At 39.9% G+C, this 19,093-nt stretch overlaps 1 protein-coding gene across 1 annotated transcript in view; it reads left to right on the forward strand.

Moving 5' to 3' along the window:
• The first annotated feature begins 7,077 nt into the window (after window positions 1-7,077).
• PTPRZ1 (protein tyrosine phosphatase receptor type Z1) overlaps window positions 7,078-19,093 on the forward strand; it is a 201,092-nt gene continuing 189,076 nt past the window's right edge. Inside the window, exons 1-2 of the mRNA XM_065938486.1 lie at window positions 7,078-7,219; window positions 7,472-8,083. Coding sequence (XP_065794558.1) covers window positions 7,078-7,219; window positions 7,472-8,083 — 754 coding nt within the window. The remainder of the gene's footprint in view (window positions 7,220-7,471; window positions 8,084-19,093) is intronic.

The raw sequence follows: 19,093 nt of genomic DNA on the forward strand, positions 1-19,093 counted from the left end.
CTGTAAACTGAAGGAAACACAGCTCAAGTTAAAAGTGGTAAAATAATTTTTCATTTTCTAAGCAGTGATAGAATGACTAGTGTTATTATAAATGAAAGAAATGAGTTCATGCTTTCTGGATCTTAAAGTATATAAATGTAATCAACATTTTTCTTTCAAAGGTGAAAAAAGTAGAGAAGATTCAGAGAAGTGATTTGCTTTTGTAATACAAAGCCATTTGTCTTGCTGTCATAGTCAGCCCCTTCACTCCTATGCATCCATCCTCTTCAGCCTCCTCCAGAAGTCTTCAGGGGATGAAGCAACATGCCAAAAATTGATGGAGGATATTTGTTAACTGTTGCTAAAGCTTCAATACTTTGGCCACCTGACACAAAGAGCCGTCTCATTGGAAAAGATCTGAATGCTGGGGAAGATTGAAGGCAAAAGGAGAAGGGGATAGCAGAGGATGAGATGGTTAGATAGCATCACTGACTCAATGGACATGAATTTGAACATCAAAAGATTATTGTTAATTAAAGAAAACCAGATATCCAAAGTTAAGCAATTTAGTGCTTTTCTATATATGGGAAGATGCAAGACTCTGGCTCACTGAAATCATTCCTTTCATATACATCTCAGCTACCCTATCCGGGCCAGTGTCTTGTGTGTGTTCACGTCCTGAGCTCCCCTGGGTCTCACCAGAGGCAGTAGCTGCAGTCTGATGGCTGCCTGATCGCAGGTATTCTCCTTCCTGAGTGCCTTTAGGCTCAGGGGCTTACATTAGAGGGCTGGAATCGCTATGACTGTGACATCCTTGCTTTACTGATGTGGCAGGAAATATTTTATTTCATATACATATGTGCGTGTGTGTATATATATAAATTATCAATAGAAAAAATTTTAAATTAACTGAAGGCCAAATACTTCTGCTGGAAACAATAGGGAAAGTTTGAAGTTTTCAGGTCCAGCCTGTTCTCTGCTTGTGTGCAATCAGCAGAGTAGTTAATTGTATAGGAAGAGGACAGAAGATCACAGTGGGCTGGGAATACACTGGAGATGTTCTAGGCCTGCCAACTATGCCATCAGCTGACAAACAGAAACCACCAGGTAAGTTCTAAGCCAAGGCAAATGTGTCATGAACTATCTAACTCTGTTATCAAAAAACCAACAGGTAAGTCAAGGGAGAGGGGCTACATCCTGAGTCTGGGGATCTAAATTAGTATCTAGGAACTGATAGGGAAATATCACAGAGCTTCCTGAAACCTTGTTAGAAGCAGGGAAGAGAAGGAGCCAGTAGTATTGTTGTGATAGTGACTCTTTTTCAGTTAATTAGTTCATGTACTCAAACATTAATTAAGTACAGAAAAAGTGTCAGGCCCATTGATTACATACAGAAATAATGATACAGACAGGATGGAATTTAAGAGTAATTTGCAGGACTTGGTGACTGATAGATGGGGGTCTTGAGGAAGAGGGGATCAAGGAAACTTCTGAGGTTTTGAGGACTCTAGAAAGTGCTCATTTAGGAAGAGTGGTGAGTTTTTAGCTTCAGGTGCTATGCACTTGCAAGATTATTAGAATATGGTTTGATATTCTATGAAGAACTCTATAAATGGAATAAGGAAGGCAGAAACTTAGTGTTAGTGGTTTGAGACAAATGGAGGTAAGGAAGTAGAGAAAATGACTATAGTCTATTCTTAATGAGAAAATTATAAAGGAAGACACACTCAATGCTATAATTATAATGAGCCATGTGGTCAAGAAGAGATTTTTAATGGAAAAATATTTTAATAGTTTAGTGAGAAAAATATATCAGGAAGGCCAGGTTCAAAGAAATGATGAACCACTGGCTCCAGAAAAGTCAGAGGGCTCAGACCAAGCTTGGAAGAATGAGCATTTAGCCAGGAAAGGGAAACCTCATTATCTGAGATTGGAGGAAAGCAGTTCTTTCTAGAAGTAAAAGGAAGAGATTTGTTCTGGTCCTAAAATCAGATGGATGGCAGTTATATAGAGATAATATTTTGGCTAAAAAGAAAAAATGAACATATTGATTTTTAACATTGTCAAAAGTATAACGAATCATCTAGAGTGGTTATATGTTATTTTTGATGAAAGATAGACAATAAACAGAATAGCTTATTCCAATGATCCAGTCCAATGCTGATTCTCTGGTCTTCAGAATTTGTTTTACATACTTGCTTTCTAGTCTAATACTATTGTGGACATTTTCCAAAGGCTTAGAGAACAGGCAAATATTGATTTTAAATTAAGCTTGTAAGAAGGCTTTATATCCCATGCTTGCCTCTAACGGAACAAGGAAAAGTGCATTTTCATATTTAAAGAGCAAGGAAATGAAAGTAGCAATAAACCTAGATTTTCTCTTTAATGCCATAGAATTTTGAGAATACATTCCTTGGGAATTTACTTGAACCATTCAGATCACGGTGGTTAGGGGGAAAGAAAAATATAATTACTTTACTATGTTCTATAATCTTGATTGTGGTGGGTAGAGATAATGGAGTGGCACATGTAGATGTTGAAATATCAGTCGTTAGCTTATTACCAGCAAAGGTAGAAGAGGAATTTCTCTCCCATTCTACGGAATACATTTGTCTTAGTACAACTAACAATTCTTAATCTACTAACAACTAAGAAGTGTTTTACTTACAAAAAATTATTTTTTCAGAGGGTAAACATTTAATCAATCCAACCTGATGACTTCTGCTCAAATAAATGTGTCTGTGACAATGGATAAAAAGTAACAGTGTATGTGAGCTATGGTACTTCCCATGTGGCACAGTGGTAAAGAATTCACCTGCCAATGCAGGAGATACAAGAGACTCAGGGTTGATACCTGGGTCAGGAAGATCCCCTGGAGTAGGAAATGGCAACCCACTCCAGTATTCTTGCCTGAAAAATTCCATGGACAGAGGAGCTTGATGGGCTATAGTCCATGGGAATCACAAAAGAGTTGGATTTGACTGAGTGAGCACACATGCATATGAACTGTATGGGAACAATGTTTTACTGTCATAGTATAAAAAGTATAGATAATTTACTTCCCCTTGAATTCCATATTTTATTCACTGACTCTACAGTATTCTTCAGTTTCTTAGCACTTCCACTGAATTTACGAGTCAAACAGATTCTGCAGATAAAACACCCCCCTTCTACCATCTGCCTCTATCTTTATTTATGTTAGGAACACTTTGGAAATAATTTGCCGAGTAAGGATGCTTTTGGGAAACCATGGACATTTCACAACCACAAATGACTAACCCTGACATCAGACAATTCCCAGATATATCAATGAGAGATGGTAAGATTTAGCAAATAAAAATATAGGCCATCTGGTTAAATTTAAGTTTCAAATAAACAATAAACTTTTAAAAATAGAAATATGTCCAAATATTACATAGGGGTACATTAAAAATTACTTTGTACTAAAAAATTTATTTACTGTATTTGAAATTACTCTTTAAATGTATCCATTAAATTTAGTGCCTTATAATGTACTAAAAAATTATTCGCTGTTAATCTGAAATTCAAATTTAATTTGGCATTCTGTACTTTATCTGGAAATCTTCTGCAATGATAGTTTGTAGTAACTATGTCTTCCTCTTCTGTCTGAGTTCCTTTACGCTAGAACTGGAGTAATCCACAGTTGAATGGTTAGCACCTAAAGCAATGCATGATACATAGTGGATGCACAATAGAAATGTGTTGAATGAATGAGTGACTGTCAAGGATGGATTTTAAAGAACCAATAGAAATAGAGATAGGCAGATGGTGGTATAGATATAGATGTAGATATAGATATTTATTCTCTAGCTTATTTTGTTGGCATAGCTCAACAAAGTAATTATTATTGGTATCAGCTAATGGGAGAAATTTTCACATATTCAAGTATGGGGAAGTCATTCTGGCTCACATATGATTTGGCTTGAACTTTATGCTATGTAAAAAAGTCTCTCTTACGGATTGTACATCTACTTTAGCCATTAAAGAATCTTAAATTAAGAATTTTAATTGCATTAAGGAATGCATTTAAAAATCAAAATGGAGTAATTGTGGTTCAGGTATTCAAAACAGAGCCATGTGGCTATTGTGGATATGGTTTCAGACATGTTCCTGCATCACTGAGAACCTGAATGTTCTGGACTCTGTCAAAATCGGGGAGACCACCAGCCATATTCAAAACAATATCTGCTAGCAGCTAGAAGTTGCCAGATGCAAGCCTGTGGTTTCAGGTCTCCCCTGTAACTATGCAACCATCTCAGTCCCCAGTTAATCCTTGCTTAACAAGCACCTTGACTTCTTGCCAGCCTCAATCCCAATTCTGGACCAATAACTTTCATACTATTGCAGGTCTTCACAATAAGCGCCTCCCCCATTTTGTAGTCTGGTGGAACACAATTCAAGTGCTTCTTGAACTTGTGTCTTCTGGGCTCTATTCCTTATTGTAGCTCAAATAAAACTCTCCTCTATTTCTTGATATAAGTTGCTTATTGATTGTCTGCACTGACCTTAAAAAGAATGAAGCCAGAGTTCCAGTCCCACCAGAGTTACCCTTTGGTAATTCATAAGAGCAACAACCCCGCTGTTACTGTCTTTCTGGGTATAGCTGCAGCTATGCAATGAATGGAAACAGACACAGCGTTCTTCTGCACAAGAAAACTCTAGATGCCTGCCTGAAGTTTTGGTTATATTTGAGGAAACCACAGCCCTGGGGCTTCCCTGGTGGCTAAGATGGTAAAGAATCTGCCTGCAGTGTGGGAGTCCTGGGTTCGATCCCTGGGTTGGGAAGATCCTGTGGAGGAGGGCATGGCAGCCCACTCCAGTATTCTTGCCTGGAGAATTCCCATGGACTAAGGAGCCTGGCCGGGCTACAGTCCACGGGGTGGTAAACAGTTGGACATGACTGAGCGACTAAGCACACAGCACAGCTCCGGCTGAGAACTAAAATGAAGACCCCCTGGAAGATCCAAATCTCCATCTGAACACTGAGGAATTAAACAGTTTATGGTGAAAAGTGAGAAATCTATGACTCTCATGAGTTGCTACGGGCAGCCTCTGGCTAGAGCTCATCATAAAACCCAGGTGACATCCCCCAAGAAGCAAGAGGTTCATTAAGCTACCCAACTATCTTATTAATTGTATCCTGTGTTGTTTTTTTTTTTTTAGAAAAAGTATTCTTCCAGGAATGTATTGAACTCTGTATATAAATAAGTATAAACTTCCAGGACCTAAATGTGATTGACATGAAACAGTATACTGCAACTAAACTTTACCAGCACACATACATATACAAAATATACCTTGATTATATATTAAATAAAGAAAATAAATATAAAATACATAAGTATATTTACATATAGAGAGAATATATATTTATGTGAATAAATAAGTAGATTGGTAGATAGATAGATAGATAGATAGATAGATAGATGATAGATTTAGCCTGTGAACAGAGGCTCCTGATTTTAAGGCTTTATAACTTTAACCTACAATGGCTAATGTACACTGTTCAGATAACACATCTCAGAAATGGCTGTGACCGCCATAAAATTGTGAAATGTGAGTTACAGTGTGTTTGATGTTCCCACCCTTCTGATGGCTTCTCTTCCACACCTGGGCTGTTGCAATGACTGCAGAGACCTATTTTCCAAGGACTGAACCTCTGAAGCCTCTCACTCCATTGTCCTCCCCAGGACTATCAGATCCACAGTGGCTGGTCCTCTAAATCAGTTCTGCATTGCTCTCAGTAACACAGAATTGGTTTCCATCCTGTTACCCATACAAACCTCAACTTGACTACTCTCTCAAGGTGGTTTTTGTACTTCTTGGGTAAATGACAGTACTTTTAACTGTGAGAATGAAACAAGCAAGGACCACAAGATCCACCTATCCTTTTTATCATGATAATTTGATTTCAACAGTGCCTAGTGATCTAACTCAAAAAAGTGACTAGTGATGCGACTTTGGGGCCACATAAGAAGAGAATTAAGAGTAAAGTTTGCTACTGTTGGGTTATTCTGGCAGTCTAGTCTAGATTTGATAATTGAGACCACATAGGACACCATACAGGCCCCTGAGCAAACCTTAAAACAGATGTTCTCAGAAGTTGCTTTTGTAGTTACCTCTTGCTTAGTATTTCAGATATAAACTCCTCCACGAGGCAATCAACATTGCCTGTGATCGCACCCCACTCAATCTGCTCAAATTTAATTCATGTTGTTTTTATAGCACATAACATCTGCTTCGTTCATTCTTGTCTCCACCCTCTTTGACATCAATTTTTTTTCCAGCCAGTCATTCTGGATCAACTACACATCTCTAGGAAACCTTCTCTGCTTACTCCAGTCCATATGAAACACTTTTTCTGAAATTTCAGTGCATTTCTAGTTTATATACACGCTTCTTGCTACGCAAGCCAAAGTTTTCTTAAGTGGAAACTCACCTGAGCAATCATCCATCTCCATTACAATTCTTATAAAAATTGCAGCATTCCTATTTTCATTCAGAAAAAGGACAAGATCAAGGATCACTTTCTTACCATTTATATGTGTTCCTGAATAAACACATATAATAAACACATAGATTTGAAATTTATTACATGACTGTAATCAATTTCAGAAGCAACAGTAAATTTCATTATATTAACTCTGCGTATTTAACTTAGTGTTCAGAGGCCGTGAATATTCGTAAGAACCAGCAGTGACAGCCAAAATACTTTCAGAACCCAATTTTGTGTGTGGCAAGCTTTCTTGAAAAATGTAAAGCTGAAATACTATTTTTGAGACAAGAACAAGACACAGGAGTCCACACTGTACAAATAACGTACATCAAATGATTACTAAGAATACAAGGATAATTCCAGAACTTGCCTTTCTGTGCCTTAGACCGGACTCCTGAAAGGCTACAAACGGAGTCTTATATAAGTAGAAACATAGAAGGCACATACAATGTGACATTCCAGCTCAAGGCATGTGTTACTTTTTTTTGGCATATCCTGCAAAAGAGCAATTAAAAAAAAAAAATCTTCCTTTGCGACCCTGCAAGGAGACGCTTGTGGAGTTCCGTGCGCCCGGGAGGACCATGGCTGATCTTAAAGTTGCTCCAGGCATCTATGCACAGCAGGAGAGTTCGACTGTCGCCGGGGCAGAGGCAGGGGCAGGGTCTAACTGTTCACAGTCACGGCCGGAGATGGTTCGCAGCCAACCGCCCCGAAGGAACTGTGGTCTGGAACTGCTTTGGAGATTTGAAAAATGAAAACAAATGGGAACCCAAGTTACCCAGCCCGCCTGCCCCACCTCTTTCTGAGTGCACCCACTTAGCATAGGCAGAGAGGACAACAATCAGATGAAAAACATTTCCAGGGGTGAACCCCAAAGGTCAGTCTCTGGCTGCGCCGGACAATGGGGGTTGGGCCTCCTCTTCTCCTCCAAAGGGATGAAGGAGTCTTAATGAAGAGGCATTTTCTCCGGCGAAGATTCTAAACCCCAGCGGGTTCCACAAACTCCGGGGAAGCGAAGCTTCTGGCGCGGGGCGGAGGGAGGGGTGTCGCTCTGCGAATCGCTGCTCTGGGACCCGGCCCCAGAGCCGCACCCGCGCCCCTCCGCCCCCCGCGCGCGACCCCGCTCGCCGCACGCTCCCAGCGGCGCGGCGCCCCCGCCCGCGCCCGCGCCCGCGCCCGCGCCCCCGCCGCGCGCACAGCCCGGCCGGAGCGCGCACCCGGCACACAGGCGCCGCCGCGCTCCGAGCGCTCAGACCGCGGCCGCCGCCGGCCCGCGAGACCGAGTCCTGCACGCCCGACATGCGCCTCGGCTAGCGACTGCCCGGCCCGCGAGCACCGCGCGTCCTCCCCTCGGTTATTTCTCTTCTTCTCTCTCTCTTACACACGCACAGACACACGCGCGCGCGCTCACACGCACAACCTCGCGCCAGTCCATCCTCTGGAGGAGAAAACATTTCCTTGGCGCCCCCTCCCTCTCCATTCAGACCCGCCGAGGAGCCGCGCGGCGGGAACCCCCAGATCGTCTGGAAATGCTAATCCTAAAGCGCTTCCTCGCCTGTATTCAGCTCCTCTGTGTTTGCCGCCTGGGTGAGTGAGAACGTTCACATTGCCCCTCCGGGATCGTCTGGGACACGGGTCGGGGGCTTTCAGAGCCTTCGGTACTTGCTGCCGCGCCGCCATCTAGCAGGGAGGACAGAGGGACGGCGGACCGGGGCGCCCACCGCGGTGGTCGCGGCGGCACGGCGGGTGTCAGCGGCGCGGGAGGATGCGCCCGCTTCCCACCTCGCACCTCCGCCGCGGTCCACCTGCGGGCAGGGAGGGTGCTCCCGCCGCCGAGAGAGGGGGCTTGCCCATCGCGCTCCCTGTCCTCGCAGCTCGTCTCTCTCCTCTTTGCAAAGTGTAGAAAGAGCCTCTTCGATACACATTTTAAAAAAGGATATATACAGCCGTGCTCTGGGGCTACGTACTGTATGGCATTCTTGCTGTTAAGTTCACGCTATGGATATTTGGGGCTTGAATGAGGAATACACGTGTCTGTTGCGAATTAAACACATGCACGCACACACACACACCCCCGAAAGGTAGTAACAGGAGCAGGCACCAACCTGACTTTTCGGTGTTTTTCTGTACTTTTAGTCACATTCAAGTCTGGGCATTACTTTAAAAAAAAAAAAAAGTTTTAATCAAAATTTCCATCAACATTCTGCCACTGCTGCCAAAGTCAGAGGAAGGGTGCAGGTTGATACAGTTATTGGGATTCATCTTTCACCCACCACCTTCCAGGTTACACCTTTCATATTGAAACTGCCTTCTGAAAAAGTCAGGTAGAATATTTACCTGGGTTGCAGATCCAAGTGTTCCTAGCATTTTCTGGAAGAATTGTAAAACTAGATCTTTGTATTCTACTAGTGATATGTCTTTTTTCCTTCGTGAAGATGTTCTATTATGATGGAATATAATAGGTTTGGAGGCATTAACCTGAAAGGTAGAAAATGTATCTCTGTTTGTGAATACCCGTACTTGACTTTTTTCAGTTAAGAGGATCCTAATTTGTTTTCTAGATTGCTCATAATAAAATAGATATTAACCTACATTTTTCATCCAATAGATGGTGCTGCTCTTGGCACGGTAATCCTTACAAAAAGAAATAATTTCCATGTTCTAACTAATGGGAATTGCATTGTAAATATGGTGATAGTTGCCAATAGCATGCCAGATACATGGATATGATTTAAATTCTAAAAGCTTTAGGAAAGTACTCAGGGATGATGTGATGCACATGGTTGACATTTCAAGACTTGCAGGGAATCTGGTCCTGGTTTTCTCTAAAACCATACAATTAATTCTGGTGAGGTTAAGACATTTTTTGAAAGTGCTGCGGTCATCGAATACACACCTGTTGAATTTATGTTTCTGTTATAGATCTGTGTTAACAATAAAGCCAGATCCTCTTGGTACTTAAAACCTCACTGTAACATAAAAATAAACCAGAGAATATCTATTTGTATGCCACCTAAACCGCATGCCCTGAGTATATTATGAAGTTTTAAAATTGAGACATAATTTGCATGGCATAATTCATCTTTTTAAATTGTTGAGTTCAGTGGGTATTAGTATATTCACAAAGTTGTGCAGCCTTCCTCATCTACTTATAGAACATTGTCATCAGCCCCCAAAGAAACTTCCATGAACGGTCATTCCTCATTCTCTCTGACCCTAGCCTGGCAATCACTAATCTACTTTCTTTTTCTATGGATGTGTCTATTCTGAGCATTTATATAAATAGGACCATATGATATGTGGCCTCTGGTGTCTGGCTTCATTCACATAGCATAGTGTTTTCAAGATTCATTCATATTGTAGCGTGTATCAGTACTCCATTCCCTTTTGTGGCTGGATCCTATTCCATTTCAATATACCATGTTTTGCAGAGGCTTTTCTCAGTAAAGCATTATTAGCAGTCTGTTGCTTGGTGTTTATAGATTTTAGCTTATTGTACATTTTCTTTAATGCTTTGATGATACAAAATTTAACTGGAAAGAATTAAATGGATTATTTAAGAACATCACAAGTTTATGTGATGATATTGAATGTAAGCTTGCATTAGAACTCAGGATGAGTTTTTTGAGAGTGACAGGTAAATACTTTCATATCCCTTCCCAGTTGAACAAAGTTGGCCTTTTATATTGTTGCTTACATGGCCCTGGGCCGTGGCTACCTCAGATGGAATGAATATTTGATCTCAGGAGAGCACATTTTGAAAAACGGAAGCACATTATCTACAAATGATAAGTTTGGTCTCCACTTCAATTATTTTCCTCCCAGCATCCACTAGTGTATTTGTGGATGTGTTTACTGCTCATCTTCGGGTCTTTGGAGCCAATGAGAAGACCAGCACATGTGATATATGCTCAGGAAAGGTCCAGCCACTGAGACTTGCTGTTTAGGTTGACGCTGCAATCCTTACCATTATCCAGAACAAGATGTAGAATTCATAAGGTGTTCATTGTTAGCAATTTAGAATGTCATAATGACCTTATCACTTTTTGTCTCCAAAATGTCCTGATATTTTGAATTGGACATAGGGACCAATTGCTTATTTTAAATAACTCTCCAAACAGAAAAATCTTCATCAGATTATTTGGAGTATGATGAATTCTTTCTTTCGAAATTACTGCTAGAGATCATTTTAGTTCAGATGGTAAAGAATCTGCCTGCACTGTAGGAGACCCAGGTTCGATCCCTGGGTCGAGAAGATCACCTGGAGAAGGGAATGGCTACCGACTCCAGTATTCTTGCCTGGAGAATCCTATGGACAGAGGAGCCTGGCGGGCTACAGTCAGTCCATGGACTAAGCAACACTTTCACTTTTCATAGGTTTTCCGGGGGAGAGGGGGAGTAAGTGGAGGGGGAGTTAAAACTATCTGTGAGTTCATCTATTTGGATAGTCATATCAAGATTGGCCTGAGACCTCAAATGTTTTTGCCAAAATTAGTTATATCACAGTTCTTAAACTTTAGGGACTTCGGAGTCACCAGGAGAGCTTGTTAGACACACATTGTGGGGGCCCACCCCGAAGAGTTTCTGATTCAGTAGGTCTGGGGTGGGGCCGAGTATCTCAGTGTCTAACAAATCCCCATGACATACAGATGCTACCAGGCCAGGTTCACACTTTGACAACTACCGAGCTAGTCTGACATTTAAATGTCCATAAAGTTTCCAAACTGTTAACAGTTTTTTACTGTGAACTTGATTTCTGATACCTGACAATATTATTTTTAAAAAATCACATGAGGAACACAATATGTATTGTTATTCAACTGAAGATGATTCTTTATCCAAGAGGCAGAAAATACAGATGACTCGCAGTTAATTCCCTAAGTGAATTTGGACCTTCTCTAAAATAATTCAGAGGTTTTCTATGAGGCGGAGAACTAATGTAATGATTGTACAACTCTATTATTTAATTGTGACCCACCAAACAGGTAATGGGAAAATCTACAGTGGTTTCCTGTAAGGAGGCTTAACTATGAGTCATGGAGGAGAAGTAGGTATGTGAAGAGCTTTTTAAGGAGGAATAGTTTCTTTCAATTAATGAGAATTCAAACTTTTGAATTAGATGAGTTATAGCCATTCAAGGTACACTGAACTAAAACGTTTAAATAGTACTGTTAAATTTGAATCAAATTCTGAACTTTTAAGTCATGTATTACTGCTTTAAGGGCCACATTAACTACAAATTTTACCCAGTTCCTCTGCAAGAATTAATTGCTTAATTTATCTTGAGTGTGGAATCAGTACAATCCAGTATGTTGTGGCTCTCAGCTTGGTCTATTTATCTTCGGAAGACAAATTGTAACCAGGGACAGAAAATATTCATGCCTTTCCTCTCCCAATAATAACTAGACTCCATTCAAAAAATTAATTACTTTTGATTTGCAAAGTAGCAATTTTCTTTATTTCATCTCTTTCTCCTTTTTATGTAGACTATAACTGCTTCCACTAAGGGAAGTTTGCCAGGATAAATTGTTTCATTGATGAATTCACATGTTCACATGTCTGCACTAGACATTTAGGAACTTGCTGATAATTTTATGTTGTGGGAATTTTGCTTCCGGCAAAAATTCAGGTTTTTCTGGAAGCATGAACTGCATTTCCTCATTCCGCTGACTCAGGAGATCTGAGTTTTGTCTCACCTGGTAGCATTACTTGACCACTGACTTGCCAACTGTTCAGACTGTTGTATGGAAATGAACCTCCCTCATTCAGGACCAGAGGACCTCAAAGGAAGAGTTTGAGAAGATGAGCTTTTGTTTTAGTTCTGTTTGCCATGTACTCAGAGCTTGCCAGGTGCAGACCCAGTGCTGAATAAGTTACGTATATTTGCTCATTTCATTCTTCCCCAAACTTTTTCAGATGGGTGTTTCATTTTACACATCTTTCAACTGAGGAAACTGAAGCACAAAGAAGTCAGGTGACTTACAAATGTCACACAGCCTGTCTCAGTCTGCGTTCTGACTCTCAAGTGTGAGCCTTCTTTCATTCCTGGGAGATCAGTTTGCTGTTACTAACTCACTTAAGAGGTGATGCTCCATTTCATGTTCCCATTTGCTTTCTTGGAGATCTCCATTCATGACTTTTTCCATGTGCTCCCATATTACTTTCTCTCTCTCTCTCTTTTTTAAAGAAGGCATAATTTATCATTTCTAATGATAAATGATAATGATAAAATGATAATGTACCATTGGAAAGTTTTGACAAATGCATGTAGTCAAGTAACAACCACCATGATCCAAATATGGAAATTCCCATCCATACTGTTTTGTTTATTTTAATATTATTTATTTTTGCTTGCACTGGGTCTTAGTTGCAGCAAGTGGGCTTCTCCCTAGTTGCAGTCGCTTAGTTGCCCTGCAGCATGTGGTATCTTAGTTCCTTAACCAGGGATTGAACCTGCGTCCCTTGCATTGGACAGCGGATTCTTAATCACTGGACCACCAGGGGACTCCCCATACTATTTTAACTGCTCCTCCATTGCAAGTTTCCTAAGTGCCCGGCATCTGGTAGGCACTGATAAATAAGCAGCATGTCAGCGTCCAGAGTCCTAATACTCATTACCTTCAGTCCAGCTGATCTGAATCAGGCCCCCCTTTGAACACCTCCTTTAAGTCTTTTTGAAGATATTTCTTCTTTTAGAACTAGTTGAGAATAAGTCTTTCCCAAATCTCTTAATATGTTAAATATCTTAACTTTAAAATATTTTAAAATGTTTCCCACCTCATGAAGTGAGAATGGTAATAGTCAGAACCAATTTAAACAAGACATAGGCACTTTCGATTGTGCTTTAACTTTTAATGTCTTGTTGGGAGTAATTCCTGGCAGCAGCCGCGGGTTACAAAAGGAAATCAGTTTTTATCTGAGTTTGTAATTCTTTGGAGGCGTGTATAATGTCCATATAGGCATTAAGGGAAAAATTATTTGATCATATGGCACAGTCCTAAAACACTCCATGTGCTGTGCAGTGCCATGGCCACTAGGCGTATGTGGCTGTTTAATTTGAAATTTATTGGAAAGGATTGATTCAGTCCCTCATTCATGCCAGCCCCATTTCAAGTGCTTAATCAGCATATGTAACTAGTGGCTGCTGCATGGGGCAATGCACACAGAGAATATTTCTATCGCTTCAGAAAGTCTATTAATCAGTGCTTCTTTAGAATCAAAAGTTGATAAAGTATTGATTGATAGTACTGATGAAAAGTCAACTCAGCTAAAAAGACTCCTATAGTACTGACGAAAAGTCAACTCAGCTAAAAAGACTCCTAAAGTCATTAAAATTATTTGAAATGTAGACATGTTGGTTATTTTTGGCCTGTGTTGTATCAGCCGTACAAAAATCAGAGACATTCTGGTGGCTGGAAATAGAGCAGCCATAGATGAAGAAAGTTAAAGGGCCAGTTTGTGGCCTTTATGGACTGGGGTTACTGGGAGAGAAAGAGATGAGCTGATGGCCCAGAAGTGAGAGTTCTCACAACTCCTTTTCTAAAATTTGTTCTAGCATTCACTGTGTTGCTTTGCATGTCTCTGCCTGTCTCCCCTAGACAAGCTAGACAAGCTTCTTGAGAGCAAAGCCTGTATTTCATTCACCCTTTGACTTAGCTTTCTTGGACTTAGCACCTGTAATAGGTGCTTAATAAATCTTTAATACATAAGGTCATAGAGAGACAGTACTATGAGGCTTCTTAGTAGTAGCTTTTTGCTGTTGAGATCAGCCAGTATCCTCTGGCATATCGTTCTTTTTGATTCTGATCTCAATTTGAAGTTAGGTCAGCCTTGATCTTTAGACATCCATCTTTAATGCCACTCCTGGCACCAGACCTTCACTTTCTTTGATTCTCCCAGAAATGCACCTAAGGATCTCCTGGATCCTGACACTATCTGTGAGTGAGAAATATAGCCCCCGTGATAGATGCTGCAGGTGTAGTGGCAGAAGCAATTTTGAGTGAGCATTTAACTCTAGGTGAGTTGGCAGCAATGAAGCTTGGATATGTCCTGGGGGCAGGGCATCAACCCAGTGTGTGTGAGTGTGTGTGTGTGTGTGTGTGTGTGCGCGCACGCGCGCATGCTTACCTGTTAGGGAGACAGGGCAGTTGAGGGTGAGGGATGGTCAGTAGTCAGTAATGAAAAATGCAGTATCTTGATCCCTTGAAGACAGTATTCTTAGTCAATCAGAAACCATCGTGTTGGATGAAGTCCTCTCTGGTCAAGCTGGCCCTAAGAGGTAGTGGCCCAAGGCAGTTCTGGAATGCAGATCAATGACAGGAAATGCAGTTACCTTGTGTAGATATTCGTGCTTTAGCAATCTGTCTTTTTGCACTTAATCCCAGAGGTGATGTACTGCACCTAATTCAGCTCTGCACAGAGCAGATATTCCACGAATATTTGAATTTGGTTGAATTCAAATGGAACAGGGCATGGGATGAGTTAGAAATTTTCACAAGAGTCAAAAACAGAAAAAGAGATTTGCTCTTTGATTAGGATCTTTGCTGTATTTTCTTCTCACTCACTTTTTTTTTTTTATTGGCTTTTATTTCTTTTATACCCTACTTCCTTTGAGCAAGAATTTAAGGTGAAAAGAAATTCAACATTGCTCAGCACTGTGATGAAGAGTTTGATAGAAAGAAAATTGATACTATTTGATACCCTTATTTAAAAGTATTTTTGATGTGTTAATATAATTTGGGGAATTGGTAGTTAACATAATTTTTAAATTATGTTTTAACATTTCTTTCTGCATTAAAATTCTAATATATTGACATGGGAAGAGTGTCTTTTTGTTTGTTTGTTTCTGATACTTCCACACAGATATTAGAGTAAATGTGATTAATTAGAGTCCTGGTTAATGTGAACTTACTGGTTTCATTCAATAAGCAAGTATTAATTTATGTACACATTGACAAAAGTAAACTTTTTACAAGTTTTCTTGGAAATATAGTCTTTATACATATTTGAAAAAAAGGATTTATTAATTAATAAGTAAGAAGGATTTCCTGTTAAAATATTCATAAACGGTGTCCACTGGTACTTTTCCATTCTTGGAGAATTGTTCTAGCCTTCTTTTTCTCTGCCTTCCCCACTTAAGTTCACAGTTTTTCTGTTCTTTCACTGTCACTGAACAAACTGCTTGGTTTTTGATGCCGAGAGCTCTAACGTATTTATTTAAAGATGGGTCTTCATACTAGACCTTTTGTTTAAGCTGATTAACTTAGTCCCTTGAGTAGGAATAAAAGAAAATGTTACTGCTTAGAATGCCCTCTTTTTGCAGAGATCCTGGTCACCTCCAGAGTCCCAGTTATGTTATGTGTTTGGAATAACAAAATGCTGGCCAGATATAAGGGACTTTCTGGATGATCTCATGGTTTTCAGTCACCTGGTCAGCAAATTAAAAATCATTTCTGTAGTGGCGTTTTTGCCCTTGCATCCTGACACTACATCTTGAATAGGATTCCGAAGTGCGGCAGCCCACCTAGCACACAGAATTGTGCAGACTCTTGGTCTGCCCACTGGAGTGCCCTGCACACGTGGTCTCCTCATCACGTTTGTCTTGGTGTGATCGAAGGTTGATAACCATTGGTCTAGGTCAGTGGTTCTCAGTCATGGCTGCACTTTGAAATTATCTGGTGTTAATGGGTCGAATGTTTATTTTCCCCCAACATTCTTCTTATGTTGAAAGCCTAACCCCTCAGTGTGATGGTATTTGGAGGGGAGACCTTGGAGAGATCATTTGTTTTAGATGACATCATGAAAGTGTAGTCCCCTTGATGAGATTAATGCCCTCATAAGAAGAGAGAGACCAGAGCTCCTTCCTTCTATCTTATGAGAACACGGAGAGAAGGCAGCTGTCTGTAAGTCAGGAAAAGCACTTTCTCCAGGAACCAAATCCTCTAGCCCCTGGCTCTTGGATTGCTCAGTCTCCAAAACTGTGAGAAATAAATGTTTAAACCATCTAGTCTATGGTATTTTTATAGAAACCTGAGCTGACTGTATACCAGGGGAACTTTGAAAACATACTGATGTCTGGGCCCTACCCTGGATCAAGTACATGTGTGAGTGTGGCCCCAGACATGAGTATTTTCAACTCCCCAGGTAGATTACAGAGTCCGGCTGGTGTTTAAAATGACAGATCTGCATCAACCTTGTCATGCTACTAAATTTTAGTTCATTTTTCTTAAGGTAGATATGTTAGCAAGTTTCATGCCATCCTAAAACAAAGCTAGTGCCACAGGACAAAGGCCCTGGAAAACTTCCCATCCCTCCCCCTTCTTCTTAAGGCGGTTTCAGTTTCAGAGTAACCCTAGGAGGAGGAGTATGGACTATAGTGGTTGACCTCATAGTCTTTGAAGTCCAGAGGAACTTCAGGAGGCCAGACAGTCTTGGAGTTGGTCCAAAGATTCAAGTCTACAGCAGATGAGAGGGTTACTGGAACCACTTGGAGATGGGAGACTCAGGTGCATTTATCAGGACATGGACACATAATATTGTTTGTTTTGTCAATAGTATGTATTCTTACTGTTTAATTGAGTTGTTTATTTTCTTTCTCCATGCATAATTTATTGGAGTCAGAGTTATTGTTTTCTCTTATCTAGTAGATAAAAGATCTAGCTGTATCTTTTTGTTTCAGCAGTTTATTTTGTGGGTGTGTTTTTTATATTACATCTTCATTATTTGCCAGGTCTAGGCTGTTTGTTTTTACCATATTTGAAAAGCACTAATAACCCCATTTTAAAGTTAACAGAGAGCATTTTTAGATGGTCCAAATAACTGTTTTAATATTCTTAATCATTAAATGACTAAATTGTGAGAATACAAGCACATATCATTCATTGAATCTTTATTGAGCATGGTGTTTGTGATAAATATTCTCCTAGGAGAATAGTCCTCTAGTGTCTGTTAAGGTCCATACATAAGTAGTTCTCATACTCCACAGAGTTTGTAGAATATGAAAGTGTGAGTTGTGTGGGAGTGTAGCCTAAACTCACCTCTGGGAACATTTCTAAGAGGAGATGGGGTTGGATGGAGATCCTGAAGTGTGGAAGGATAGGTCTTCAAGGGTCACTGTTTGGGAGGGTATTAGTGGTAAAAAGGATGCATGCACAGAAGCATGGAATGAAAATGATAATGTGGTATTTTAGAGGGAGGAAAAAATTGGGAAGGGTGTGTATTAGTGGAATGGCTTCAAATGGTAGGTAGGATTTTGGAATTTATCCCGTATATGAGGGGGAGCTATTGAGGCGTTTTGAGCAGTGGAATGACTCGGGAAGATCGCTTTTCTTTAGAAAGATGACTTCAGTATATCAGTGTAAGGTAGATTGATGCAGAGTGAGACTGGGAATCAGGAAGCTCTGGTAAAAGACTGATACCCTGTGTAATAGTGGAAATTTGATAGATCATTTGAAGGTATAATAATACCCTCATCTTTATATAGTAATTTAATGTTTAAAAGTATTTCAAATACATTGCCTCCTATGATATGTGTCATTGGTATGGTGGCTCGGACTTGATGTCATTCTTACTTACTCTGGAGAGCAAGTCCTTGGTAGGCCTCCGTGGAATGTCCTTCCTGGAAAGGTGAAGATGTAGGTAGGACCATTTAAAGTCAGAGAAATATCAGGGAAGGAAAAATGGAGGCAGCAATACATATAGTTCTACAGAGTGTGATAATTAGAAGAAAGAGACATAGAGGAAGATAGTGTGAAGACTGCTTATTTATTGACTGGTATAACAACAAATTTGTTACCTCAAGATGGAGGAATTGATGGTCAACATTTCCTCAGAACTGATTAACTCAGTGCCTTGAGAAGTAATAAGAAGAAATAGTGCTGCTAAAAATGATCTATATTTATTGATTTTAGTCGCAACTCTTAAAGAAGCTTTTGTTTTTTAAGGATAGGAGGAATTTGAGTATATTCATAGTGTCAGGTTAACTTTAGTGTCTTATCAAAACTCTCTACTTCATTCACCTTTAAAATCCTTCTGTTTGTCCTTTTCAAAATGAGCACAGGTACATTGTGACATTTCACTCAGCTGTCTACCAGTAAGAAGGCTTTCTTAATATCCATGATTTCAGATTACTTGAAGGCTATCATATTCCTATCACATAAGCTAATACCTTTGTATATTGCTGGCAGCCTGTGTTTTACATAAAAACAGTGCAGTGGAAAAATGATCCAGAAAATGGTCTTCCTAGAATTTGTTTTAAAGTTGATTTTAGCAATTTTTTCCTTTCAAATCATGAAAGATGCAATAGGATTTTATCTATTATATATCTCTTAAGATGTATTAAGAATGCATGAAGTGGTAAATTAATGAATCATTGCATTTCAGAAAAGGATAAAATGGCAGCTATCAAGGATAGAAATGTAAGCATATTTTCCTTGTGTAATGAAAAAATGCAGCTACATTATGTTGTATGAGTTAAATGCAAGGCTTTTGTATTTAAGAAGTATGGCTAAATGAAATCATGAGTAATATTTGGGTATGGTCAAGTTTCCTTGGCTTTTAGAGTGGGGAAATGACATTTAGTATATATATATTTATATA

The sequence above is a fragment of the Muntiacus reevesi genome, chromosome 6, assembly GCF_963930625.1.
Source record: "Muntiacus reevesi chromosome 6, mMunRee1.1, whole genome shotgun sequence".
NCBI lineage: Eukaryota > Metazoa > Chordata > Mammalia > Artiodactyla > Cervidae > Muntiacus > Muntiacus reevesi.